Consider the following 25,315-nt stretch of genomic DNA (forward strand, 5'->3'; position numbering starts at 1 on the left):
TGCTGCGCGGCGTGGGATCCTTACCAGTTAGGACTGACGAAGCACATCGAAAAAGTTCAAAGAAGGGCAGCACGATTTGTATTATCGCGAAATAGGGGACAGTGTGTCACTGAAATGAGGCAAGAATTGGGATTGACATAATTAAAACAAAGGCGTTTTTCGTTACGGAGCAATCTTCTCACGAAATTGCAATCACCTGCTTTCTCTTCCGAATGCGAAGATATTTTTTTTTTCGCCGGCCTACGCAGGGGGAAACGATCGCCATGACAAAGTAAGGGACATAAAAGCTCTTACGGAAAGATATAGGTGTTCGTTCTTTCCACGCGTTGCACCAAATTGAAAGAATAAAGAATTGTGAAGGTGGTCCAATGAACTCTCTGCCAGACACTCAAATGTGATTTGCAGAGTATCCATGTAGATGTAGAAAACCGCCTTTCGGGGTAAACACAGCTACATTGATTAGCCCCTTTAGTTTCTGCCCCATAGGTATCGAACGGGTGAAACTGGACAAATAGCAGCTCGCGCAGAGGCGTACAAGCAGACATTCTTCCGACGCTCAGCCCGTGGATGGAACAGGGGCAATCCTTTTATAAAAGGTACAATAGGAAGTACCCTCTGCCAAGTACTTCACAGTGGTTCACGGGTAATACATGTAGAAGCAAATGTAAAAGAGGCAATAACGAAGCTCATTTAGCGTTTCAGTGACACAACTGCAGCCTTAGTGGTACACGAGGATTATCAAAGGTCGATAATCAGATTGGCGCTGAGGGCTGGGGAGGGGCTGTTATGATGTGAGTCGAGACCTCCTCCCAAACAACATTCTGCTAAAGGTATTTATATGTTTTACACAAATTAATTTCCAATTTTTTTCAGCTTTCACAGAAGACAGATACATGAAAAATGAGTGCCAAAAACGGCAAGAATTAAACAAAATACTAGCTTCGTTTAACGCATACGCACACTGTAATATCGCTGCCTACCTCTCAAGACGATATCGATGATCACCTCCCTGGTGAGTGCAGAGCGCTATTTACGGAGAGGTGGCTAAGGCTTCCGGTGTGTGTGTGTGTGTGTGTGTGTGTGTGTGTGTGTGTGTGCGTATGTGCGTGTGTGTGTGTGTGTGTGTTTCATGCAGTGTCGGTGCCGCGGCTGCAGAACTCAGTTTACGGGTTGCTGTCGATGTAATTAATATTCATGGCAAGGACTTTTATCACTGGTGATGGTCCTAAATTGGTGATTTATTTCAGAGTGATAATTCAAACATCGAGTATCGTGTCGGGATAACAACAATCAACCGCGTCGGGTCGGTTACGGAACAAGCAATAGAGACATCATCTAGCTGTAATCTCATTGATTGAAGTAGAGTTATCTTTAGTGATGAGCCCCGTTTCCAATTGAGACCCGATGACCAGCAAAGACGTGTCTGGAGACGCTCTGGACAGTGGTGGTTTCCCAACCTGATTGTCGCCCACCATACAGCCCCGACAACCAGGACCGATGGTCTACGGTGCCTTTTCATTTCATAGCAGGACCTCTTCGGTTGTTATCCACAGCACCATTACAGCACAGCGGTATGTCGACGATATCCTATGCCCCGTTTTGTTGCCATTCATGGCAAGCCATCCTGGGCTTACATTTCAGCAAGACAATGCCCTTTCACAGACGGCGAGAGTTTCTACTACTCGTCTTCGTGCTTGCCAAATCCTAACTTGGCCAGCGAGGTCGCCAGATCTCTCCCAAATTAAGAACTTTTGGAGCATTATGGGCAGTTCCCTCCAACCATCTCGGCATTCTAACGATCTAATCCGCCAGTTGGACAGAATTTGGTACGATATCCCTCAGGAGCACATCCAACAACTCTGTCCATCAATGGTAAGGCGACTGATTAACTGCTTGCATAAGGGCCAGAGATGGACCAATGCGTTATTAACTTGTTCAATTTGTGAAGATTATTTCTCTTGAACAATAACCATTTGTTTGTCTGTACATGTACATCATCTCTACCGATTTCCGTCCCATCAAGATAATTCCTTCGTGGTCCGTATAATTTTTGGCTTAGACTCTTCTAAGAACTGATGTTAACAAATATTATTTACTTATATGGATATGGTTCTTTTGGACATGTCCGAAAGAACAGACACCATATCCATATAAGTGTATAGTTCTGGCAATATTGGCCATAACCTTCTTCTTCTGTGCGGATGCACATATATTCCCCGAACTCTTACGGGACTTGGTAAGATTGTCTTCCACGAGTAATGAGTGTGTTGGGGTGGCACACTACGAGTGTAGTGTGTGGACATACAAAGTGAGAATGTGGGTCCCGCGGGAGGCGTGCGCGAGATAGTCCCTGCAGTCGCACTATCGTCTGTGCCTTCGTTGGCTCAGATGGATATAGCGTCTGCCATCTAAGCAGGAGATCCCGGGCCCGAGTCCCGGTCGGGGTACAAAATTTCACCTGTCCGCGTTGACATACACTACTGGCCATTAAAACTGCTACACCAAGAAGAAACGCAGATGATAAACGGGCATTCATAGGACAAATATATTATACTAGAACTGACATGTGATTACATTTTCGCGCAATGTGAGTGCATAGATCCTGAGACGTCAGTGCCCAGAACAACCACTTCTGGCTGTAATAACGGCCTTGATACGCCTGGACATTGAGTCAAACAGAACTTGGATGACGTGTATGGGTACAGCTGGCCATGCAGCTTCAACACGATACCACAGTTCATGTGGCGTATTGTGACGAGCCAGTTCCTCGGCCACCATTGATCAGACGTTTCCAGTTGGTGAGATATCTGGAGAATGTGCTGGCCAGGACAGCAGTCAAACATTTTCTGTATCCAGAAAGGCCTGTACAGGACCTGCATCATGCGGTGGTGCATTATCCTGCTGAAATGTAGGGTTTCGCAGGTATCGAATGAAGGGTAGAGCCACGGGTCGTAACACATCTGAAATGTAACGTCTACTGTTGAAAGTGCCGTCAATGCGAACAAGAGGTGACCGAGACGTGTAACCAATGGCACCCCATACCATCACGCCGGGTGATACGCCAGTATGGCGATGACGAATACCCGCTTACAATGTGCGTTAACCGCGATGTCACCAAACACGGATGCAACCATCATGATGCTGTAAACAGAACCTGGATTCATCCGAAAAAATGACGTTCTGCCTTTCGTGCACCCAGGTTCGTCGTTGAGTACACCATTGCAGGCGCTCCTGTCATTGCTGCAGCGTCAAGGGTAACCACAACCATAGTCTCCGAGCTGACAGTCCATGCTGCTGGAAACGTCGTCGAACTGCTCTTGTAGATGGTTGTTGTGTTGCAAACGTCCCCATCTGTTGACTCAGGGATCGAGACGTGGCTGCACGATCCGTTACAGCCATGCGGATAAGATGCGTGTCATCTCGACCGCTAGTGATACGAGGCCGTTGGGATCCAGCACGGCGTTTCGTATTACCCTCCTGAACGCACCGATTCCATATTCTGCTAACAGTCATTGGATCTCGACCAACGCGGGCAGCAATGTCGCGATACGATAAACCGCATTCGCGATAGGCTACAATCCGACCTTTATCAAAGTCGGAAACGTGATGGTACGCATTTCTCCTCGTTACACGAGGTATCACAACAACGTTTCATCAGGTTACATCGGTCAACTGCTGTTTGTGTATGAGAAATCGATTTAGAAACTTTCATCATGTCAGCACGTTGTAGGTGTCGCCACCGGCGCCAACGTTGTGTGAATGCTGTGAAAAGCTAATCATTTGCATATCACAGCATCTTGTTCGTGTCGGTTAAATTTCGCGTCTGTAGCACGTCATCTTCCTAGTGTAGCAATTTTAATGGCCAGTAGTGTATATGAACGCCCGTCAGCAGCTGAAGGTATTAATATAATTCTAATTTCTTTACAAATATTATTGTTCCAATATTAAAACGTGCTATATATTTTATTGTTATTGTTATTAACACTTAGACAAAAAAATGATTGAAATGGCTCTGAGCACTATGGCACTTAACATCTGAGGTCATCAGTCCGCTAGAACTTAGAACTACTTAAATCTAACTAACCTAAGGACATCACACACATCCATGCTCGAGGCAGGATTCGAACCTGCGACCTTAGCGGTCGTGCGGTTCCAGACTGAAGCGCCTATAACCGCTCGGCCACACTGGACGGCAGCCTTAGACACCTGTGACTCGTTGAACGCTGGGGTGACGATAGTTCTATTTTGGAAAGAGACAGTAACGAACTGTGACTCCTCGACAATCGAGCCCTGGTCCTCCACCTGGTGGTAAGAGGGCACCGGCAACGCGACAGTAGCGGGTAGCTCGTTGGGAGAGCTGATGAGGAGGTCGGCACTCACCAGGTGTACGACGTAGGGCGCGACGGCGGCCAGAGCCCCAGCCGCCAGCATGCCGAACGAGGTGCCCGTCTGTCGGATGCACGTGGGGTACAGCTCCATGCTCTGCAGGTAGGCGATGTAGTTGACGATCGTCGTGCCGAAGCGGATGAACACCACTAGCACCGTCGTCGGCCAGCTCACCGACGTGACTGCAAACGAGGCGAAAACTGTACTACGTGCTGTTTAGCGTTTCGTTACAACGTACTCACTGGACAGTGTAAATTACGAGGGCTGTCTGGGAAGTAACCTTCATTTTCACATACCCACTTATCAGCCAAACCATTATGACCACTGCCCAGTGCAAGGTTGGATACCTCCTGCTGGGATTGAGGGTGTAAGAGGTCCATGATTAAGGAATTTGTTGCTAGCGCACTCGAGCAGATGTAATTTCGAGCGCTGCCTGCGATATATAAGGTATAAGAGAACCTCAGACTAGAGAGCGGTGTTGTATGCAGTAGGAACTGTGTAGCAGTAGAATTAAGTAGTAGCTAGCAGACGTGTGTGTGGAGTTGGCTGCCTGCGATATATAAGGTATAAGAGAATCTCAGACCAGAGAGCAGTGTTGTATGCAGTAGGAACTGTGTGGCAGTAGAATTGAGTAGTAGCTAGCAGTCGTGTGTGTGGAGTTGGCTGCCTGCGATATATAAGGTATAAGAGAATCTCAGACCAGAGAGCAGTGTTGTATGCAGTAGGAACTGTGTGGCAGTAGAATTGAGTAGTAGCTAGCAGTCGTGTGTGTGGAGTTGGCTGCCTGCGATATATAAGGTATAAGAGAATCTCAGACCAGAGAGCAGTGTTGTATGCAGTAGGAACTGTGTGGCAGTAGAATTAAGTAGTAGCTAGCAGTCGTGTGTGTGGAGTTGGCTGCCTGCGATATATAAGGTATAAGAGAATCTCAGACCAGAGAGCAGTGTTGTACGCAGTAGGAACTGTGTGGCAGTAGAATTAAGTAGTAGCTAGCAGTCGTGTGTGTGGAGTTGGCTGCCTGCGATATATAAGGTATAAGAGAATCTCAGACCAGAGAGCAGTGTTGTATGCAGTAGGAACTGTGTGGCAGTAGAATTAAGTAGTAGCTAGCAGTCGTGTGTGTGGAGTTGGCTGCCTGCGATATATAAGGTATAAGAGAATCTCAGACCAGAGAGCAGTGTTGTATGCAGTAGGAACTGTGTGGCAGTAGAATTAAGTAGTAGCTAGCAGTCGTGTGTGTGGAGTTGGCTGCCTGCGATATATAAGGTATAAGAGAATCTCAGACCAGAGAGCAGTGTTGTACGCAGTAGGAACTGTGTGGCTGTAGAATTGAGTAGTAGCTAGCAGTCGTGTGTGTGGAGTTGGCTGCCTGCGATATATAAGGTATAAGAGAATCTCAGACCAGAGAGCAGTGTTGTATGCAGTAGGAACTGTGTGGCAGTAGAATTAAGTAGTAGCTAGCAGTCGTGTGTGTGGAGTTGGCTGCCTGCGATATATAAGGTATAAGAGAATCTCAGACCAGAGAGCAGTGTTGTACGCAGTAGGAACTGTGTGGCAGTAGAATTAAGTAGTAGCTAGCAGTCGTGTGTGTGGAGTTGGCTGCCTGCGATATATAAGGTATAAGAGAATCTCAGACCAGAGAGCAGTGTTGTATGCAGTAGGAACTGTGTGGCAGTAGAATTGAGTAGTAGCTAGCAGTCGTGTGTGTGGAGTTGGCTGCCTGCGATATATAAGGTATAAGAGAATCTCAGACCAGAGAGCAGTGTTGTATGCAGTAGGAACTGTGTGGCAGTAGAATTAAGTAGTAGCTAGCAGTCGTGTGTGTGGAGTTGGCTGCCTGCGATATATAAGGTATAAGAGAATCTCAGACCAGAGAGCAGTGTTGTACGCAGTAGGAACTGTGTGGCAGTAGAATTAAGTAGTAGCTAGCAGTCGTGTGTGTGGAGTTGGCTGCCTGCGATATATAAGGTATAAGAGAATCTCAGACCAGAGAGCAGTGTTGTACGCAGTAGGAACTGTGTGGCAGTAGAATTAAGTAGTAGCTAGCAGTCGTGTGTGTGGAGTTGGCTGCCTGCGATATATAAGGTATAAGAGAATCTCAGACCAGAGAGCAGTGTTGTATGCAGTAGGAACTGTGTGGCAGTAGAATTAAGTCGTGTATGTGGAGTTGGCTGGGCCGGTCGTGGGGGTGCGATGACGGTGCCTGAGCATTGTAATATAAGGTAAAAGCAGCCTAGCGCATATGTACTATTGTTACATCAAGTCCCATGTAAATGTTTTTTTAAAAAGAAATCTCTTAATAATAATGTTTCTTATAAAAATTAACTTTTGACAATTATTCATCTCAATTTAAAGAATTTACTAATTTCTCCAATCCATGGTCATCCCGACTGTTGTAAAGAAAAATCAGGGGTTTCCTTTTATACATGACAAATCTGTCGGCCAGCATTGCACTGGGCTGTGCCAGAAAAATTTCTTATAGGAGTAGATGTATACGTGTTATCCGGAGACCATTCAGCATGAATTTTCAGGGCCATGACGCAGCACTGCTGACGTCTAAAATTTACCAGCTTAAATTCACAGTCAATTATTGAAAGGTTATAAGTGAGCCACAGTTTTATTGGGAGATTAGTCACATTTTATTGTTCAAAGGTTACGGAATTTATCTGTTTGGTAGTTACACTGAATGTGAATTAGGCTATATAATTATATTTTCTCCGTTGGTAGGTTACGCTAAATGTGAATGCAGTATACATTATATTTTTTACCCGTGGGGAGGTTACAAGGGAATGTGTATGTAAGCCGAACAGGGACGGATGGGTCATTATGCTAGCGAAGATATGCGCTGCAAATGGAGAGAGCAAATAAGATAAGCGACACTGACAAAGGGCAGATCATCATTACGCAGAGCCTGTGAACGGGTATCTCTAAAACGGCGAAGCTGGTCGAATGTTCACGTGCTATTGTCGAGAGCATCCATGGAAAGACGTAGAAAGGGAGAGCAACTACCGCTAGTCGCCAAGTAGTTGGACGTCCACGACTACCCAGAGAACGTCGGGTTTACAGGCTTGTCTACACTGTAAAGTGGGATAGATAGTGATCTGTGGTATATTTGCCGAAAGAGAACAATGGACAACCGCTTCGGAGCACGGCGTTCACCGTACATTGCTGGATAAGGAGCTCAGCAGCAGACTACTCCTGTGTGTTCACATGTTGACCCAACGACTTCGTCAGTTACGACTGCAGTGGGCACGGGACCCTCGGGATTCGACCGTCGGCCAGTGGGAATGTGCCAGCTCTTCTTGTGAATCGCATTTTTGCTGCACCAGGTCGATGGTCCTCTCCACAAACGCCGTCGTCGAGGTGAACCGCAGCTCGTCAAGTGCAACGCGCCAGGTGCGCAGCCTGGTGGGAGCAGTATTATACTATGGGAAACATTCTCCTGCGCTTGCATGGGGCCTGTGGTAGTAATCGAAGACACGCTGACAGCTGCGAACCATCTGCACTCCTTCGTGCTTGATGTCTGCCCCGACGCCGACGGCATTTTTCAGCAGTATAACTGCCCCTGTCTCGGAGCCAGAACCGTGCTGCGGTGGTATCGGGAGCATTATAGTGAACTCACGTTGATGTCTCTGCGACCAAATTCGCCTGAATCCTATGGAACCCATGTGGGTCGCTATGGGGCGCCATCACAGCCTGCGCAAATCAGTGGCTCGTTATTTACGCGAATTAAAAAAAATGTTTCAAATGGCTCTAAGCACTATAGGACGTAACATTTGAGGTCATCAGTCCCTTAGACTTAGAACTACTGAAACCTAACTAACCTAAGGACATCACAGACATCCATGCCCGAGGCAGGATTCGAACCTGCGACCGTAGCAGCAGCGCGGTTCCGGACTGAAGTGCCTGGAACCGCTCGGTCACAGCGGCCGGCTTACGCGAATTACATGACCTGTGCGTAGACATCTAATTCCACATTCTTCACAAACTTACTAACGAATTTTCAGATCCCTGATACACAGAATCATTGATGTACTTCGTTCCAAATGCGGACAAAGACGCTGTTAAGCAGGTGGTCATGTTTCGGCCCGTCATTGGATACCATCCAACGATACCAAATTACAATCGTATATGGAACGGAAATAACAGTTCGGCATCAACATATTTCGTACACACAAATAAAACATGTATTTGCAAGAGACGGAATTTTTCTCATCGACATGGTGAAGAATTATTAACTCATCTCATTCATTCACAATATTATAGTTCTGAATGAAGTCGACTTTCTCGGTCTTCATCTCTTTCAGTCCTTGGTGCCACCTTTCAGGTGTGTACTTTCACTCGAGACAGAGGCAAGGCTTAAAGTTTTGTCTCAGGCACTTAGCGATGGAACCAGTTTTCGTCGCTTATCAGAATACTCGTCGAAAACTCGTGTGTATCTTTTCGAAATCTGTAGGCTCCAATGAGCTGGGCAAGTTATGCACAACGGCTTCTGCTGTGGAGACACTTGTAACATCGGTGATGGTTCTCCACTAAACTATGTGGCCTTCAATCAATAAAGGTGAAACTCATTGGGGACAGACTTGTAGACTTTCCAAGTTCAGAATAACATCCTACAATGGCAATCTGTGGCACCCCTGGGAAAGGGGCACAATGCCTGGTGGACGCACATGTGTTTTGGAGCACACCATTCAGCGCACATTGTTGAAAAAGGGGCTCGGCAGCAGGCGACCCCAGGTTCTTCACATTTTGGCCCAACGACATCGTCAATTGCGATTGTGGCGGGCGCGGGATCATCGAGATTTGGCGGCGCGGGATCATGGAAATTGGGCCGTTTATCACTGTAAACGTGTTGCCTCGTCGGATGAATCACGTTTTTACTACGCCAGGTCAATGGTCATCTCCGTCATCGAGGCGGCTCGAAACCTGCACCGCGCCACCGACGCAGGCTGGTGGGAGCAGTATTATGTTATGATAGACATTCTTCTGCGCTTGCATTGGACCTGTCGTAGTAATCGAAGACACCTTCTCAGCTGTGGGCCATCTGCATCCCTTCATGTTTGATATATTCCCTGGCGGCGATGTGATCTTTCAGCAACGTAACTGTCCTTGTCTCGAAGCCAGGGTCGTGCTACAGTGGTTTGAAGAGCATTATAGCGAAATCACGTTAATGTCTTGGCTACCAGATTCGTCTAATGTGAATCCGATGGTTCCAATCTGGGTCGCTATCGAGCACCATCACCGGGTACACAGATCACCGCGAGTTATTTACGGGTATCACATGACTTGTGCATAGGCACCTGGTGCCACATAACTCCGTAAATCTATCAGCGAACAACAGAATCGATGATACGCAGAATCGGTGATATACTACGTTGCAAAGATGACCCAATAAGCTATTAACAGGTGGTCATAATGTTTTGGCTCGTCAGTGTACCTGAAGCAAACTCCCGATTATATGGGTCAATACGTATGCAAGATTGCTTGGATAAGTCATAAAACACGACTAACCCCAAATACACATGTTCCTGCCAGGATGTTGTACTTACTGTGTTTACAAAATACGCTTCATGTCGTCTTTGAAAACCCAGTGCTTCAGTTACCTTATGTATCATTCACAGGAAACTGGTAACTTGTTTACAAAACTGCACGTAAAACGTACTGTATTTCATATCGTTTAGTTACAGCTCACTGTTACAAAATTGCCATTCAATTTTGTTCATGTTTCTGATTTTCATCCCCTACTTTTTCCTGTCGAAGTTTATGGTTTCCGGGAAGTCAAAACATCGCTATGATCAAACGACTTGTGCACTGAAGTTCCTAATCACAGATGTGCCTTTCAGTAGCTCGGTGAGGGTGGTGATGAGTTGCCCTCTTCCTCACCGTCACTTGCCAATAAGCTAGTAAAATCCCGGTATTTAAACAGTGGCGGAAATTTTTCTCATCTCTGCCTTCGCAGCCAGATGTTTTTGTTCGAAACTAAATTATTTTTGTTCTAAATATAACAATACTTTAGGTTCTGTTTCTCTTTTATTTAAGAAACTCCGAACTGTGCATCGCGTAATCTGTAGTCAGAATAATAGGGAGTTGGGCGTAACGTGACATCACGGAAGTCAAGCAGATAGGCAGCAGCATTGTCGGTAGCATCACGTTTAGTTCATCGTCGGTATCATAGGAGGGCAACTCGTAATCTCGCTGGTCTCAACGGCTGTGCTGTTATGTTTCACACCGATTCTCACGCAACGTGAGATTGCTCCGGTTGTCAGTTGTCATCATTGCTCGTATTAGCTGTCTTTTTTTTAAAGTATTCTGTGAAACACTGTGAGCAATGCACAAGAATGTCCGGCCACACTCAACCTGCCAAACACAAGAATTGCTACGTGAACTGAAATGAGGCATTTCTGAACGTGCACAGTCTAGACTTGGCTGCAGAGATTTCCTCCTCTCCATGCACATGGACTAGGGGCTTGGCTAAAAAAAAAAAAAGAAAAATAATAATAAAATAAAAAAAATGGCTCTAAGCACTATGGGACTTAACATCTGAGGTCATCAGTCCTCTAGACTTAGAACTACTTAAACCTAACTAACCTAAGGACATCTCACAGATCCATATCCGAGGCAGTATTCGAACCTGCGACCGTAGGAGCTTCGCGGTTCCGGATTGAAGCGCCTAGAACCGCTCGGCCACAGCGGCCGGCCGGGCTTCGCTCCAAATGCTTTTGTCTCCAACGGAGAACTTCAAAGTGCTCTCGTGATCTGGATGCAATGTTAGGCGGCAGAAGTTTATGCAGTGGTTTTGTCGATGCTCAAACTGGAAATTCTCAAATGTGATTATCCAAACTAGTAAATAATACATGGGCGTTGTCATATAATTTTTCTAATATTTTTAAGAGGCGATGATTTATAGCTTTTAAATACTGTTCAGACATCATTATTTGGCAAAAGCGACAGTATCTTATCCCTTTACTGAAACACTACCAGTTGCGGCCAAGCAACAGACTGTCCTAGTGTCATAGGTGTCCTCAACGGGAACCAGAAGGGGTACTTGCCACTACCCCTCGAATCTGGAATACAGAGCTTTTTCAGATAATGAGTGGATAACCATCTCTCAGGTATAATAAGTTTTTGATATTCATATACTGAGTGGATAACCAGCAGCTCTCTCGGGCATAACGTGTCTTTCATATACACTCTAAGAAAAAAAAAAAAAAGACGCACCACAAAGGGATTATCTAAATGGGATGGAAATCGGTGGATGTGACGTACAAGTACAGCCAAATAAATGATTACAATTTTTTAAAAAAGTGCATGAATTATTCGAGAGAAAGAGCTTCAGAAATTGAAAGAGGAAATAACGTATTGGTCTACCACTGGCCGTAATGCAACCAGTTATTCGGCTTGACATTAATTGATAGTGTTTCTAGATGTTCTCCTGAGTGCCAAATTCTGTTCGACTGGCGCGTTAGTCAAAATTTCGATATGGTTGGAGGTCCCTGTCTATAATGCTGAAAAAAATTGGGAGGGATTCGGCGACCTTGCTGGTCAAGCTAGGGTTTGGCAAGCACGAAGAGAAGACCGATTGAAATCGGCACTCATCTGACCAGACCACCGTTTTCCAGTCGCCTAGGGTCCAACCAATATGGTTATGAGCCCAGGAGAGACGCCACAAAGTGATGTGCTGTTAGCAAAGGCACTCGCGTCGGTCCGCTGCCACAGCCCATTAACGCCAATTTTCGCAGCACTGACCTAACGGGTACGTCAGTCGTACTCCCCACATTAATTTCTGCACAGTGTTGCTTATCTGTTAGCACAGACAATTCTACGCCAACGCCGCTGTTCTCGGTCGCTGAGTGAAAGCCATCGACCACACACACAATATTTGGTATTCTCGATACTCTCTTAACAATGTGCATCTTGAAATATTGAACTCCCTAACGATTTTTGAAATGAAATTTCCCATGCGTCTTGCTCCAACTACCATTCCGCGTTCAAAGTTTGTTATTTCCAGTTATGCGGCCATAGTCACGTCGGTAGCCGCTTCACATGAGTCACTGGGTACAAATGACGGCTCCGCCAATCGTGTGTGTTCGATACCACCGCTATCAGTGTACGTGCACACCACCATTCCATGGCTTTTTTCACCTCATTGTATAAGCCCAGGATGGCTTGCCATGACGGCCAACAAAACGGGCCGTAGAATGTCGTTGACGTACCGTTGTACTGTATCGGTGCCGTGGAAAACAACCAAAGAGGTACTGCTACAAAAAGACCGTTCCTCTGGTTGTCACGCCGTATGGCGGACGGCAGTCAGGTTGGTATGCCACTGCTCTCTGGGGTGAGTCCATACACGTCATCAGTCTGGAACCTCATTGACTGTAGCAGAAGTGTCTTCAGTGATCAGTCACATTTCGAATTGAGCCCCGATGACGAGCAAAGACATGCCCGTAGATGTCCCAGCCAGCAGTGGGATACCAACCTGACTGTCGCTCATCGTACGGCCCGATAACCAAGAGTGATGGACAGGGGTACCATGTCTTTTCATAGTAGCACCACTTGATTGTCATCTACGGTACCGTTACAGTACAACGGTAAGTCGATGATATTGTACGCTTCGTTGTGTTGGCCTTCATGACATGGCATCCTGGTCTTACATTTCAGCAAGATAACGCCCGCCCGCACACGGTGAAAGTTTCTACTGCTTGTCTTCGTGCTTGCCCAGCCTTACCTTCGGCAGAAAGATCGCCATACTAATCCCCATTTAAGAAAGTTTGGAGCATTGTGAGCAAGGCCCTCCAATTATCTCAGGATTTTGACGACCTAGCTCGCCATTTTGACACAATTTGGCACGATATCCCTCAACGGGAGATCCAACAACTCTATCAATCAGCGCCAAGCCGTATAACTGCTTGCATAAGAACCAGAGGGGGACCAACGCGTTATTGACTTGCTCAAGTTGTGAAGCTCTTTTTCTTGAAAACAACAACCAATTTTTCTGAAATTGTAATCATTTGTTTGGCTGTACGTGAACACCACACCACCCGATTTACTCCCCTTTCGGATAATTCCTTTGGGATGAACCGTAGAGTGTATATAATACACTGGTGTCCAAAATTAAAGCAACAAGCGGAAATTTTGGAAGACGTGTTTCTTTTGCCACATAACAGTATAATCAGACGATAGTAAAGTAGAAGCAATGTAAAAATACAGAACGTAAGCAACTGCAACGTGGTAGACAGAAAAAGGTTCTTCGTTTTTTTGCAACTTACGGATTTTCATGCACATTCCGACAGTTGGTTAATGTGCTCAGTAGGGGGCGTGAAAACACCTCTGGCCTCACAACTGTCGGCCGCTGTGGCCGAGCAGTTCTAGGCGCTTCAGTCCGGAACTGCGCTGCTGCTACGGCCGTAGATTCGAATCCGTATGGGTGTGTGTCATGTCTTTTAGGTTAGTGAGGTTTAAGTAGTTCTAAGCCTAGGGGACTGATGACCTCAGATGATAAGTCCCATAGGGTTCAGAACCATTTGAACCTGACAACTACGGGGCATGCTATGAATGGTGTCATCAATCTCATGTTGAGGCAATAACGCCCATTCTTCCTGCAGAGCTGCTCGCAAGTCTTGGATAGTGTTTGGTGGATGCTGACGTGATTAAACTAGTCTCCCTAGTGCATCACAGACATGATCTATGGGGTTCAAATTGGGAGAGCAGGCTGGCCACGTCGTGTGTGCAGTATCTTCCGTTTCCCAGAAAAAATCAGCTACCCATGATCTATAAGGGCGAGCATAATCGTCCATCAGTACGAAGTCTGGACCAACAGCACCTACAAAAACCGCACATGGGGTACCAAGATCTCACGATAAAAGACAGCAATTAAACCTAGCCAATTCACCCATACAATTTCATGAAGAAGTGTGTGCCACCTATAACATTTAGTTCTTATCGCAGGACACGTCTCGAAACTGACCAACTCATCTTTATAAAAGACGCGTTCCACCCCCGCTCCCATCCCTCACCACCTCCACCGCAAAAACTTTTGCGGACTCACATACCTCAGGCAATAGAAATGTCGCTAATACAGGTCACGCGTCCAGAAACGATAATTTGTATCATCGTTACCGATTTGCCGTATCAAAGTTAGTTATAAAACAAAGAAAACAATAAGTTACATATGAAGCAATATGCTCACAGGGTGAAGCAAAGGGTCAGACTAATACAACTGCTTGGATTATTTCAGTATTTTAAAAATAGGCTAATCGAAGGTTTAACTTTCCAGGCAGCTGTCATACACTGAGAAGGAACTTGTGACCAGTCAGACTGAAGTAGTAATTATCGTTGTTGAGTACAGATAAACTGAAAAGACATACTTTGTGAAATTCCTCTTCAAAAGAATGGTTTCACTATCTGGTACGTTTTTAACTCGACACATTTATCAGGTTTTTAATGAGTACTGCAACTATAAGATTACATTCCCAGAATGGCACTACGCAGGCAGCAGAAAGGAGATCATGTTGGCTGGTCTGTGGTTTTCCTGTGTCCTGCTTGTGGACGAAGTTTATCCTGTTGAAATGTGGTATCAGGAGACTATGTCATGAGAGGTAATGCAGGATGCCTTGAGGCCTATCACTGTGCCGTCAGAGCTCCTTTAATCACGACCAGAGATAACCTATACGCACACCTGACGGTTCCGCACATTACGTCTCTTCAAAACGTTTGGAGAAGGTGTCTTATGGCCTTGTTGTCACCATACTTGATATATCATGGTTGTCTGAGGCAGTCTAGAACCGCGATACATCACTCCAAAGCCAACATTTTTGAGAATTATAACTTTATAGCAACCAGTCACAGAGATAGCATAAACTGTTTATTCACATTTAATCCTTATTACATTTTTATTTTTAAGACTACGTCATTTGATGGCTCTTAAAATCATCTATGCTGAAGCCTCGCTTTGTGCTCCTTCTTTGGAGCTCTAAGATAAACAAAAATTTTCTGTGATGTGTTATGGTGCTAACGGAAACATTTCTTCTGATAGTCTACTGTCAACAATATGTGATGACAGGAGCCTGTACCCAGACCACAGGTGCAGGTGTGAAGGGGTTATGATGTTACTTACTTGGTACACAATGGAGGAGTCTTCCCTTGATGTGATCAGACTTAGTCGGCCAGAATCTTCAGGATATGCACGGTTCTCCTCAAGTTTCGATAGCGTCCAATATCTGGCTATGGTCACATCTGGTTGACTAAAATGCCCAGATACTGCACAAAGTGTCCAGCTGACCACATGCAGACACCCTGTGGCGACCCTTTCCGCTCTGTCAGGTGCTGACTACATTAATGCATTGCACTCGCAATAGAACTGGTACTATGGAGACATGTCAACAACACTAACCCAATCTGATGGCCTATGTAGTTGTCATAGATGATTTCAACACCAGACATTCACACAGCCATGGAAGGCATGTATGTGTGTGGAGTTGATTGCATCGGACTGTTCTTTCCAAGTGGTTAACGTTTCTTGTAATTGAGTGGAGCTTAGATGAACAAAGAGACAGATGACTATGTTGATGTTTGTGAAGTTGGAGTGGGCCAATATCATATACTGCCCTGTGTCCAGTGTCAGCCAATCACCTCCCAGTTATTGAACCATGACCGAGCCACACGACTATGGTTGGGCAACGAGACTCACAAGTGAGGATGATGACGATGGTGAAGTTGGCGAGCGCCATGACCCACTGGCTGCCGGCCTGCGTCCAGCGCCGCCCCAGCCAGTCACCCAGGTAGCGGCCCATCACGAAGCCGGGCACCTCCACCAGCGCCTGGTACAGGAAGTTGAGGTACGGGTTCCCCGACATGTTGCTCACGTTCAGCACCAGCACGTAGAACGTCAGAAAGCCGCTGATCCTGTAGGCGGGCACACGCAAACACTGTCAGACCTCGAGGCACGGTTTCTGTCGTAGCTGCTTTCTTCTATCACAGAGATGGTATTAATTTCAATAATCTCATTTTTATACTGGTCAACTTAATCTACGAAATAATTTTGTTTGTGAGGCTTTTAAAGCTATTGTACTGCGTGGAATTCGTTCGTACAACTAAAGTCGAAAGTTGTCTTCCGAAAAGATTATTTGTTTAGGTCAGTAGGCGATTACCAACGAAAGGTCATCCAGTATTTGTAAATAAACATATCTCGGCAAAATACTATGAAGGGATTCGAACTCGTACAGAGCCTTACCAACACTCTTTCTTCCCTAGCACCATTCGAGATTGGAACAGGAAAGGGGAAAAGTAATGGTGGTAGAAAACGTACCTTTTGACACACACATCAAAAGGTGACTTTCAGAATGTAGATGTAGTCGTAGAAGATTTGTTAAGAATCTGCTCATTAATTTTAAACAGTTAGGAAATAGATAGCTCAGTTGGACTGTGGCTGTATTTCTCTTGAAGATGACGCACTTGAAGGACGTGCGAAGCTTGCAAACGCAGATGAGAATACTGAAAAAGTGGACGTTATTATATTGAACGATCAGCGAGTAAGGCGTATGCAGTAGGTAACACCACAGGTATATAAAAAAATCAACATGTTAAATTTTACCTGGAGAACGCAGATATAAGGGGCGGTCAGCAGTTTCCGTTGCGGGTATCGACGATATGTAGGCAAGGCATTAGTGTGGCATTCGTGTCTTTCTGACGTACATCCGGTAGATGTGGAAACGTGAACTATGCCGACGCTATTACCAAATACGTCTAGACAGCATTATTGTACTGTTTTTCTTTTCATGGGCGCTAAAGGACAAACACCGATAGAGAACCATCGGAGAAAGAAGAACGTATATGGGGTATCATACCTCTCGAAAGCCATTGTAGTGGAATGGTGTGCCAAGTTACGTGCTGGTCGTGATTCGACGCAAGATACCGATCGATCTGGGAGATGAGCCTCATCCATTATGGACAACAACAACACTTAAGCACAAACGTATAGTCCACGTGATTATCACGTTTTCGGCGCCTTAAAAAAAGCCTTGAAGGGCCGACAGTTCCTGTCGGACTAGCATGTGCAGCTGGCAGTTACGGTCTACTTCACGAAGCAGGACAGGATGTTTTACAAAACGGATATTTTCAGCTGGTGCGTCGGTGGGATGATTAGATGATTACCTCAGTGCTCACTGGGATTTTGCCTAACTGACATACTGATTATGGGCTGCATGGGCTTCGAACGGAAACTTTTTGCTCGTCCTTTATATAATAAAACGGATGCAAGACGACTGCAGAATTTGTTGAATGCTAGTCGATAATAAGAACTCGAATTTCTCAGCATAGTTCGGATCGTTTTAGAGAGAATCCAACTGGATTCATGCCGTAATTAGGAACTATGGATCATACATGGGTCCGTCACATCAAGCTACAAGCAAAACAGCGTCAGCTGGAAGCCAGCGACTCTTAACCAAAAGACGAGGAGTCAGTTTCATCTTATAGAAGTTGGGCCTGATGATGTGGCGGTAAAGCGCACGTCTGGAAACCGAAACGTCGGGGGTCTGAATCCCAGTCGGACTACGGAATATTTCAGTTTGGCTTTAACCTCGCGATCACCTCTAAACAATGTGAAGATTCAGGAGGAATGACACGAGGATCGTATTCCACCTTAAACTATAGATCCCCTTTGCCTCTTTGGATTACAGAGTCACTGAAGTGGTGTCCAATTGAGAGACTGCACCAGCCTGCTGAATATCCCTCTTGAGGTACTCCCAGGCAGTCATACAAACCACTGTTTCATTAGCTGTTACTGTCTGTGGTCACATACGCGTTTACATGGTATGTGGGGTGAGTTTATAAGATAGGCAGGAGCGCTGGAACATCAGTCTTAAGACTGCCTCAGAGGATGTTTGGACGTTTGACAGCCGAGATATTAGAAGAAGAGAAGAACTGGTTGCGGTTGCATTTCCGCAACTTCATCGGTCGAGAAATGCACCACAGAAATATGAAGAAACTCTTTTAAAGGATTACTGACAATTTTAAGTAAAGGCTAATGCTGCGTCTTGAAACCAATAATCGCTGTGGTGTGGGTTGATCAGTCCTCTCAATGCCATCTGTGTGTTATGTAGCAATAATACTACATACTGTATTTAATGCGATTACCACGCCTCCTGAGAAACCCTTCAGCCATTTTTCGCAGTGTATCATACATCTTTCAAATATATCTGGTGCCATTTGTATCATACACCTTGGTCATACACTACCGTAACGTTTGTACATTGTCAACTGGTCGGGCATACACTAATGTCCCATAGCGAGAAATACAACGGATTCAGTTCCGGTGAACGAGGAGGCCGTGCTACCGGACCTCTTCGAGGAACCCATCACACATGAAACGTTGCAGTTAGGTGCCGCCCGCACGATCCGTAGGTTATGGTGTGTTGCCCCGCCGCGCACAAATCACAGTCGTTGTCTTCCTACAAGGGTGACGTTCTGTAGTAGCGCTGGCAATTCACTGCGCAGAAATAGTTGATACACAGCACCTGTTAATCTGTTTGCTAAAGAGTATGGGCCCTATGAGTCCGTCACCGGCGACTCCTGCCCATACGCTGATACAGAAGCGGTCCTGATTCCTCAACTCCATGACTGCTGAAGGATTTTTCATCTGCCCATACGTGTCTATTTTGCTAGTTTACTATGCGCTCTCTTGTGGCGGTCTACACCATTGATCACTGTACATTACTCGTTACAAGTAAAATGGCACATATGCCAACAGTTATTTGTTTCCTGACATATAACGATAGGAATTTTTCTTTATGTTTCGACCAACACAGCATCCGGTAGGAATATGTGACACGTGCTTATAAAATACTCGATATATAAGAATGTATAATGACTTTCTCTTTTCCACGCATAAATGTCTACAGCCATTCCTATCCATGTTGCTCCATGTCACTCCCTGTCTCTCCTAGGTGTTGACTTGGCTACCTCTGTGGAGTAGAGGTTAATGTTTTGTGTACTAATGCAAAGGTCCCGGATTTGACTCCCCGATTCCCCAGAACACCTGTGTTGGAAACATTTGGAATGTCACTCAGCGTTATGGAGTCAAATGAGAAGCTACATGTTACAATAAGTAATGAAAGCGACACAGAAACTGTCAAAGTACCATCACATCAAGGAAAGAAAATTTTAATGACTGGGGAGAAATCAAGAAGGATTGCTGCAAGTTTCAATTTTGGGTCCTGCTGCAAGCTTCAGTTTTGGGTCCTTGCCTGTTTCTTATAGATGTGAATAACTTTCCACTAATATTCAACAAACAGAGTTGCGATTATTTGCAGAGGATGTTAATGCCATAATAAATCGCTTAATAGAGAAAGGAGCGGAAAAAACTGTAGTGATGTTTTTTTAAAAAAATCATTCTGGAGCGGTCCTATGAAAATGGACTGAACCTAAAATTTGAGAAAAGACACTACATTCAGTTGTGTACAACAAATAGTTATACCAACGACTGATGTATGAGGGGCAGTCAATTAAAAACAGAACACCCAGCACAATGGGACCATGGAATGATTTCATTCAAAATAATCACCACATGTGTTAAGACACTTATCTCATTGGGAGAGGAGACAGTTAATCCCTCTTTCATAAAAGGCGGTCGACCGCCGACGGACCAACTGTATCCCCTCTTGCACTATCTTCCCCGACTGATACCGACGTTGACGCATGTCTTTCTTCAGGTCGCCAAAGATGTGAAAATCACACGATGAAGCATGCGGACTGTAAGGAGTATGTTGCAGTGTTTCCCAACCAAATCACTGAAGCGTAGCCCACTTGCGATCGGCAGTGCGGGAGCTGGCGTAACCGTGGAGCAGGATGATTTCGTCCGACAGTCCGAGAGCAAACGGCAAAGCCAACAGTGGGAACATCTCACATCTCCTACGCCAAAGAAATTCAAAACTGCTCACAGAAATTCCGGTAAGGTCATGATTACCTCCTCCTACGACTGCACCGCCCTCTGTTCGTCGAGATCCTCGAGGGTGAGACCACAATCACTGTGCTATGAAGACACTTTGCAGAAACAGCAACACGCCATTAAGTCAAAACGTCCAGGAATGCTGTCGGACGCCCGACCCCCACACTGCCAATACATCCACCGTACAGCCTGTATCTTTCACCGTATCATTTTCACATCTTTGGCGACCTGAAGAAAGAAGAAAGACATGCGTAGACGTAGGTATCAGTCGAACGAGGAAGTGAAGAACGGGTGCGGTTGTGGATTCGTCAGCATTCGTCCGCGTTCTATGAACCAGTAACTCGTCGTCTCGTCTGCCTGCGGGAGAAATCTCTTAACGCGTATAGTGATTACTTTTGAATGGGACCATTCCAAGGTCCCAGAGTGGCAGGCGTTCGGTTTTATTTTGACTGCCCCTTGTAGCTCATATAGGCTCAGATGACGTACCAATGCGTGTGCTGGAACAATGCATAGAGAGGTATGCAAGTTCCCTTAACAAACATAGTAAACGAACCATTCGCGTCAGCGAAATTTCCAGAGTGTTTAACAGGGAAGAGTTGTACCTCTGCTAAAGAAAGGTTAAGCAGAAGACATAGAAAATTACCTGCTCATTTCCCTGCTGCCACCATTCTAAACAATAAAGAAATCAATTATGAAAGACAGTTTAATGAGTTACTTTATTAAATGCAACCTTTTAAGCAAATCACAGTTTGGTATCAGAAACTATGAAAGTGCGCAATCAGCCATAGCAGAATTCACAGAAGATGAGTGTGTCACAGGCGTATTTTTAGATCTTACTAAGGCTTTTGATACAGTTTACCATAAGATCCTAATAAATAAGATAGAAACATCAGGAACTAGCGGGAAAATGCGCGTATCAGAGTACAGAAAATGCGAGTGTGTTCCTGCTTATTTAAAAGGCTCCAAGTGAAAAGTGGGGTACCAACTGCAGTGTTCTACCTTCCGCAGTCCCTTTAAAAAACTTTTTCCAAAATTTTGCCGTATTCAAATACTCGCACTCTTTTACGCTAAGAGAGAAGGAGACAGTGGCAGTGGGGAAGAGAGGGAAAAATTATCAAGAAATTCATTTGATAAACAATGTTTTCAAATGTGGGGTCACTAATACGGAGACTGACTCCTTTGTGTTTTTCCATAACTGCATTGAAATCTGGAATCAATTTTGTAACCATAAATCTTAGGTCCGATTCCACAATAAGACGATTTTGCATTAAGATTTCAATAGTGCAAAAAGTAGAAAAAGTCTGTTAACCTAAGTAAGTGACAGGGGAAAGGCATCAAATTTGCAATGTCTTTTTGGTCAGCTGTTCATACCTACAACCGAAAGCCATAAATTTTTTTTTGAGAATGTTTCTCCATGAAAGGGGAAAAACATGACTAATGCAATTTGTTGAGGCTCGAGGTGTGTGTGGTGACGTCATAGTTCAATTTCACACGAGTAAAACTTACAAAGAGAATGCGCATGATTAAGCTCATTACGGTATCTATCTTCGAAAACACCAGGGGCTAAAACTGTAAACTGGCGATAAAAACTTAAAAGTGAGGGGCAATTAAACCGTGTTTTTATTATCTAACGACACGATCTTAGCACTTAAGGAAAAAGAACAACATGGAAAGTACACTCCTGGAAATGGAAAAAAGAACACATTGACACCGGTGTGTCAGACTCACCGTACTTGCTCCGGACACTGCGAGAGGGCTGTACAAGCAATGATCACACGCACGGCACAGCGGACACACCAGGAACCGCGGTGTTGGCCGTCGAATGGCGCTAGCTGCGCAGCATTTGTGCACCGCCGCCGTCAGTGTCAGCCAGTTTGCCGTGGCATACGAAGCTCCAATGCAGTCTTTAACACTGGTAGCATGCCGCGACAGCGTGGACGTGAACCGTATGTGCAGTTGACGGACTTTGAGCGAGGGCGTATAGTGGGCATGCGGGAGGCCGGCTGGACGTACCGCCGAATTGCTCAACACGTGGGGCGTGAGGTCTCCACAGTACATCGTTGTTGTCGCCAGTGGTCGGCGGAAGTTGCACGTGCCCGTCGACCTGGGACCGGACCGCAGCGACGCACGGATGCACGCCAAGACCGTAGGATCCTACGCAGTGCCGTAGGGGACCGCACCGCCACTTCCCAGCAAATTAGGGACACATTTGCTCCTGGGGTATCGGCGAGGACCATTCGCAACCGTCTCCATGAAGCTGGGCTACGGTCCCGCACACCGTTAGGCCGTCTTCCGCTCACGCCCCAACATCGTGCAGCCCGCCTCCAGTGGTGTCGCGACAGGCGTGAATGGAGGGACGAATGGAGACGTGTCGTCTTCAGCGATGAGAGTCGCTTCTGCCTTGGTGCCAATGATGGTCGTATGCGTGTTTGGCGCCGTGCAGGTGAGCGCCACAATCAGGACTGCATACGACCGAGGCACACAGGGCCAACACCCGGCATCATGGTATGGGGAGCGATCTCGTACACTGGCCGTACACCTCTGGTGATCGTCGAGGGGACACTGAATAGTGCACGGTACATCCAAACCGTCATCGAACCCATCGTTCTACCATTCCTAGACCGGCAAGGGACTTGCTGTTCCAACAGGACAATGCACGTCCGCATGTATCCCGTGCCACCCAACGTGCTCTAGAAGGTGTAAGTCAACTACCCTGGCCAGCAAGATCTCCGGATCTGTCCCCCATTGAGCATGTTTGGGACTGGATGAAGCGTCGTCTCACGCGGTCTGCACGTCCAGCACGAACGCTGGTCCAACTGAGGCGCCAGGTGGAAATGGCATGGCTTGCCGTTCCACAGGACTACATCCAGCATCTCTACGATCGTCTCCATGGGAGAATAGCAGCCTGCATTGCTGCGAAAGGTGGATATACACTGTACTAGTGCCGACATTGTGCATGCTCTGTTGCCTGTGTCTATGTGCCTGTGGTTCTGTCAGTGTGATCATGTGATGTATCTGACCCCAGGAATGTGTCAATAAAGTTTCCCCTTCCTGGGACAATGAATTCACGGTGTTCTTATTTCAATTTCCAGGAGTGTAGTTTGGCTTTGATACTTAACAATAAAGTCCAAAGTTTTATTGTTTTTTTAAAAATTTTTAACTGATCGCTGATGGAAAATTAAAGACGCAGAACATTTTTCCTTCAATAATAGTAAGATTACAGTGTCGTATTTTTTTTCACAGTTGTTCTTACCTCTTCTTTTATGGAAAATTAAAGACGCAGATAATTTTTCCTTCTACAATAGTAAGATTGCAGTGCAGTATTGTTTTTTCACAGTTGTTCTTACCTCTTCTTGAAAAGAAGCTGTTACAAACCAATGTTGTGTGTATATATCATTTTGATGTTTTTAACCTATTCACAAACTGATTGAATCAAAGCAATGTTTTATTTCTGTGCTACGAGCTATCTTCCAAGACAATTTTACATTAACACTGAATGTGAATCAAGAGTTACTCGCAGTGGAGGATCTAGGAACATACCAGGTGATTATAATTAAACTTTCGCTATTTAACACGTTATAAGACGAAAACTAATTACCGTATGAATACCAAACTTGGTAGCATTAATGTCCAGAGTATGGGATACATGATTTCCATGCGTCACAGCACCACCGCACAGTTCCAACTGTGGCCATCAGCTGCCGTGATCAGTCATCGTGATTCACAGTGTCACCCACTTGACCAGTCACAGTGCACTACTTGACGTGCCAATATGAGCTTGGACAAAAGTAGGTGGGCATTATTGGTGAAGCTCTATTATCATTACAACAGTAATGCTGCAACTGCATTTCGAGACTATCGCCGGCTGAAAGGATTACGGAAGTGTCCTCTTTCTCCACCTGCTGTGAGGAGCGTGATGAAGAAGTTCGAATCAACTGGAGAACTGAGCGTCACTCTGGGAAGAGGCCAACGACAGGTTGCACCACAGGTGGTGACGAAATCGCTGTTGCTATGGCAGACAACGCTTCGCGCAATTCCCTTTCGTCAGGCAGTGCGAGTGCTGTGTTACGACACTTAAACATCCCACTGTACGGAAGGTGCTTCGAACCATTCTCAAATGCTATACGTACAAGTTGGATATCGTACAGTACCTTGCACCACAGGATGCACAACGACGTGTTGACTTCGCTTTCCACTTTTTCGCAAGGATTGAAATTGGCGAGGTCTAGCGCTGGACCATCCTATGGACAGACGAAGCTCATTTTTCGCTGACAGGTGAAGTGAACAGAGAGAATGTGGGGATCTTCACCTCCAGTCACTGTGGGTCAGGTTCCTCTGTGTGGTGCGCGTGTCGCCGTATGGTGTGGCTTTAAGGCTACGTCCATCATTGGCCCATTCTTTTTTGGACAGGATGGCGCTCAAGGAGTAAGGACGTGAAGTGTGACTGGCCAGTGTTACTGCGACATGCGTCGCCAGCATGCCATACCCGCCGTACAGGAGAGAGATGTCTTGAACTCAACAGTTTTCATGCAAGATGAGGCCCCACCGCATCGCTCGTGAAGTTCACCTGCTTCTCCGAAACACATTTGGAAACTATCGAATTGTCAGCCGATATTTTCCAAATGCTTGGCTGGCTCAGTCACCCGATCTCACTCCCTGTGATTTCCCGTTGTGGGGCTGTCTGAAGGACCCGGTTTACCAGGGCAACATTCACACATATGCTGATGTAAAGGGCTGCATATCAAGAGAGATAGTCAGCGTGTCTATGGAAACTCATCGTTCTGCTGTGCAGAATGCAATCCTGCGCTTTCAGACTTCTGGACACCGATGGGCGCTATACTGAGCGCATTTGTAGCTGCAATGGTACCGGTGGGTAATGGTATGATGTACCGCAACAGCACGTTAAAAGTGTTTCATCGAGCAGATGCGCAAAACTATAGACCTATATATCTGACGTCGATCTCTTGTAGACTTTTAGAACATGTTTTT

The 25,315-nt window shown here is 45.7% G+C and overlaps 1 protein-coding gene across 3 annotated transcripts in view; it reads right to left on the minus strand.

The window, feature by feature from the left end:
• LOC126335018 (carcinine transporter-like) overlaps positions 1–25,315 on the minus strand; it is a 145,786-nt gene that overhangs the window by 8,582 nt on the left and 111,889 nt on the right. For all 3 annotated transcript variants that reach the window (XM_049997845.1, XM_049997847.1, XM_049997846.1), the window contains exons 7-8: positions 16,073–16,287; positions 4,381–4,568 (exon numbers count right to left, since the gene is read on the minus strand). In XM_049997845.1, coding sequence (XP_049853802.1) covers positions 4,381–4,568; positions 16,073–16,287 — 403 coding nt within the window. The remainder of the gene's footprint in view (positions 1–4,380; positions 4,569–16,072; positions 16,288–25,315) is intronic.

This window comes from Schistocerca gregaria, chromosome 2 (assembly GCF_023897955.1).
Source record: "Schistocerca gregaria isolate iqSchGreg1 chromosome 2, iqSchGreg1.2, whole genome shotgun sequence".
NCBI lineage: Eukaryota > Metazoa > Arthropoda > Insecta > Orthoptera > Acrididae > Schistocerca > Schistocerca gregaria.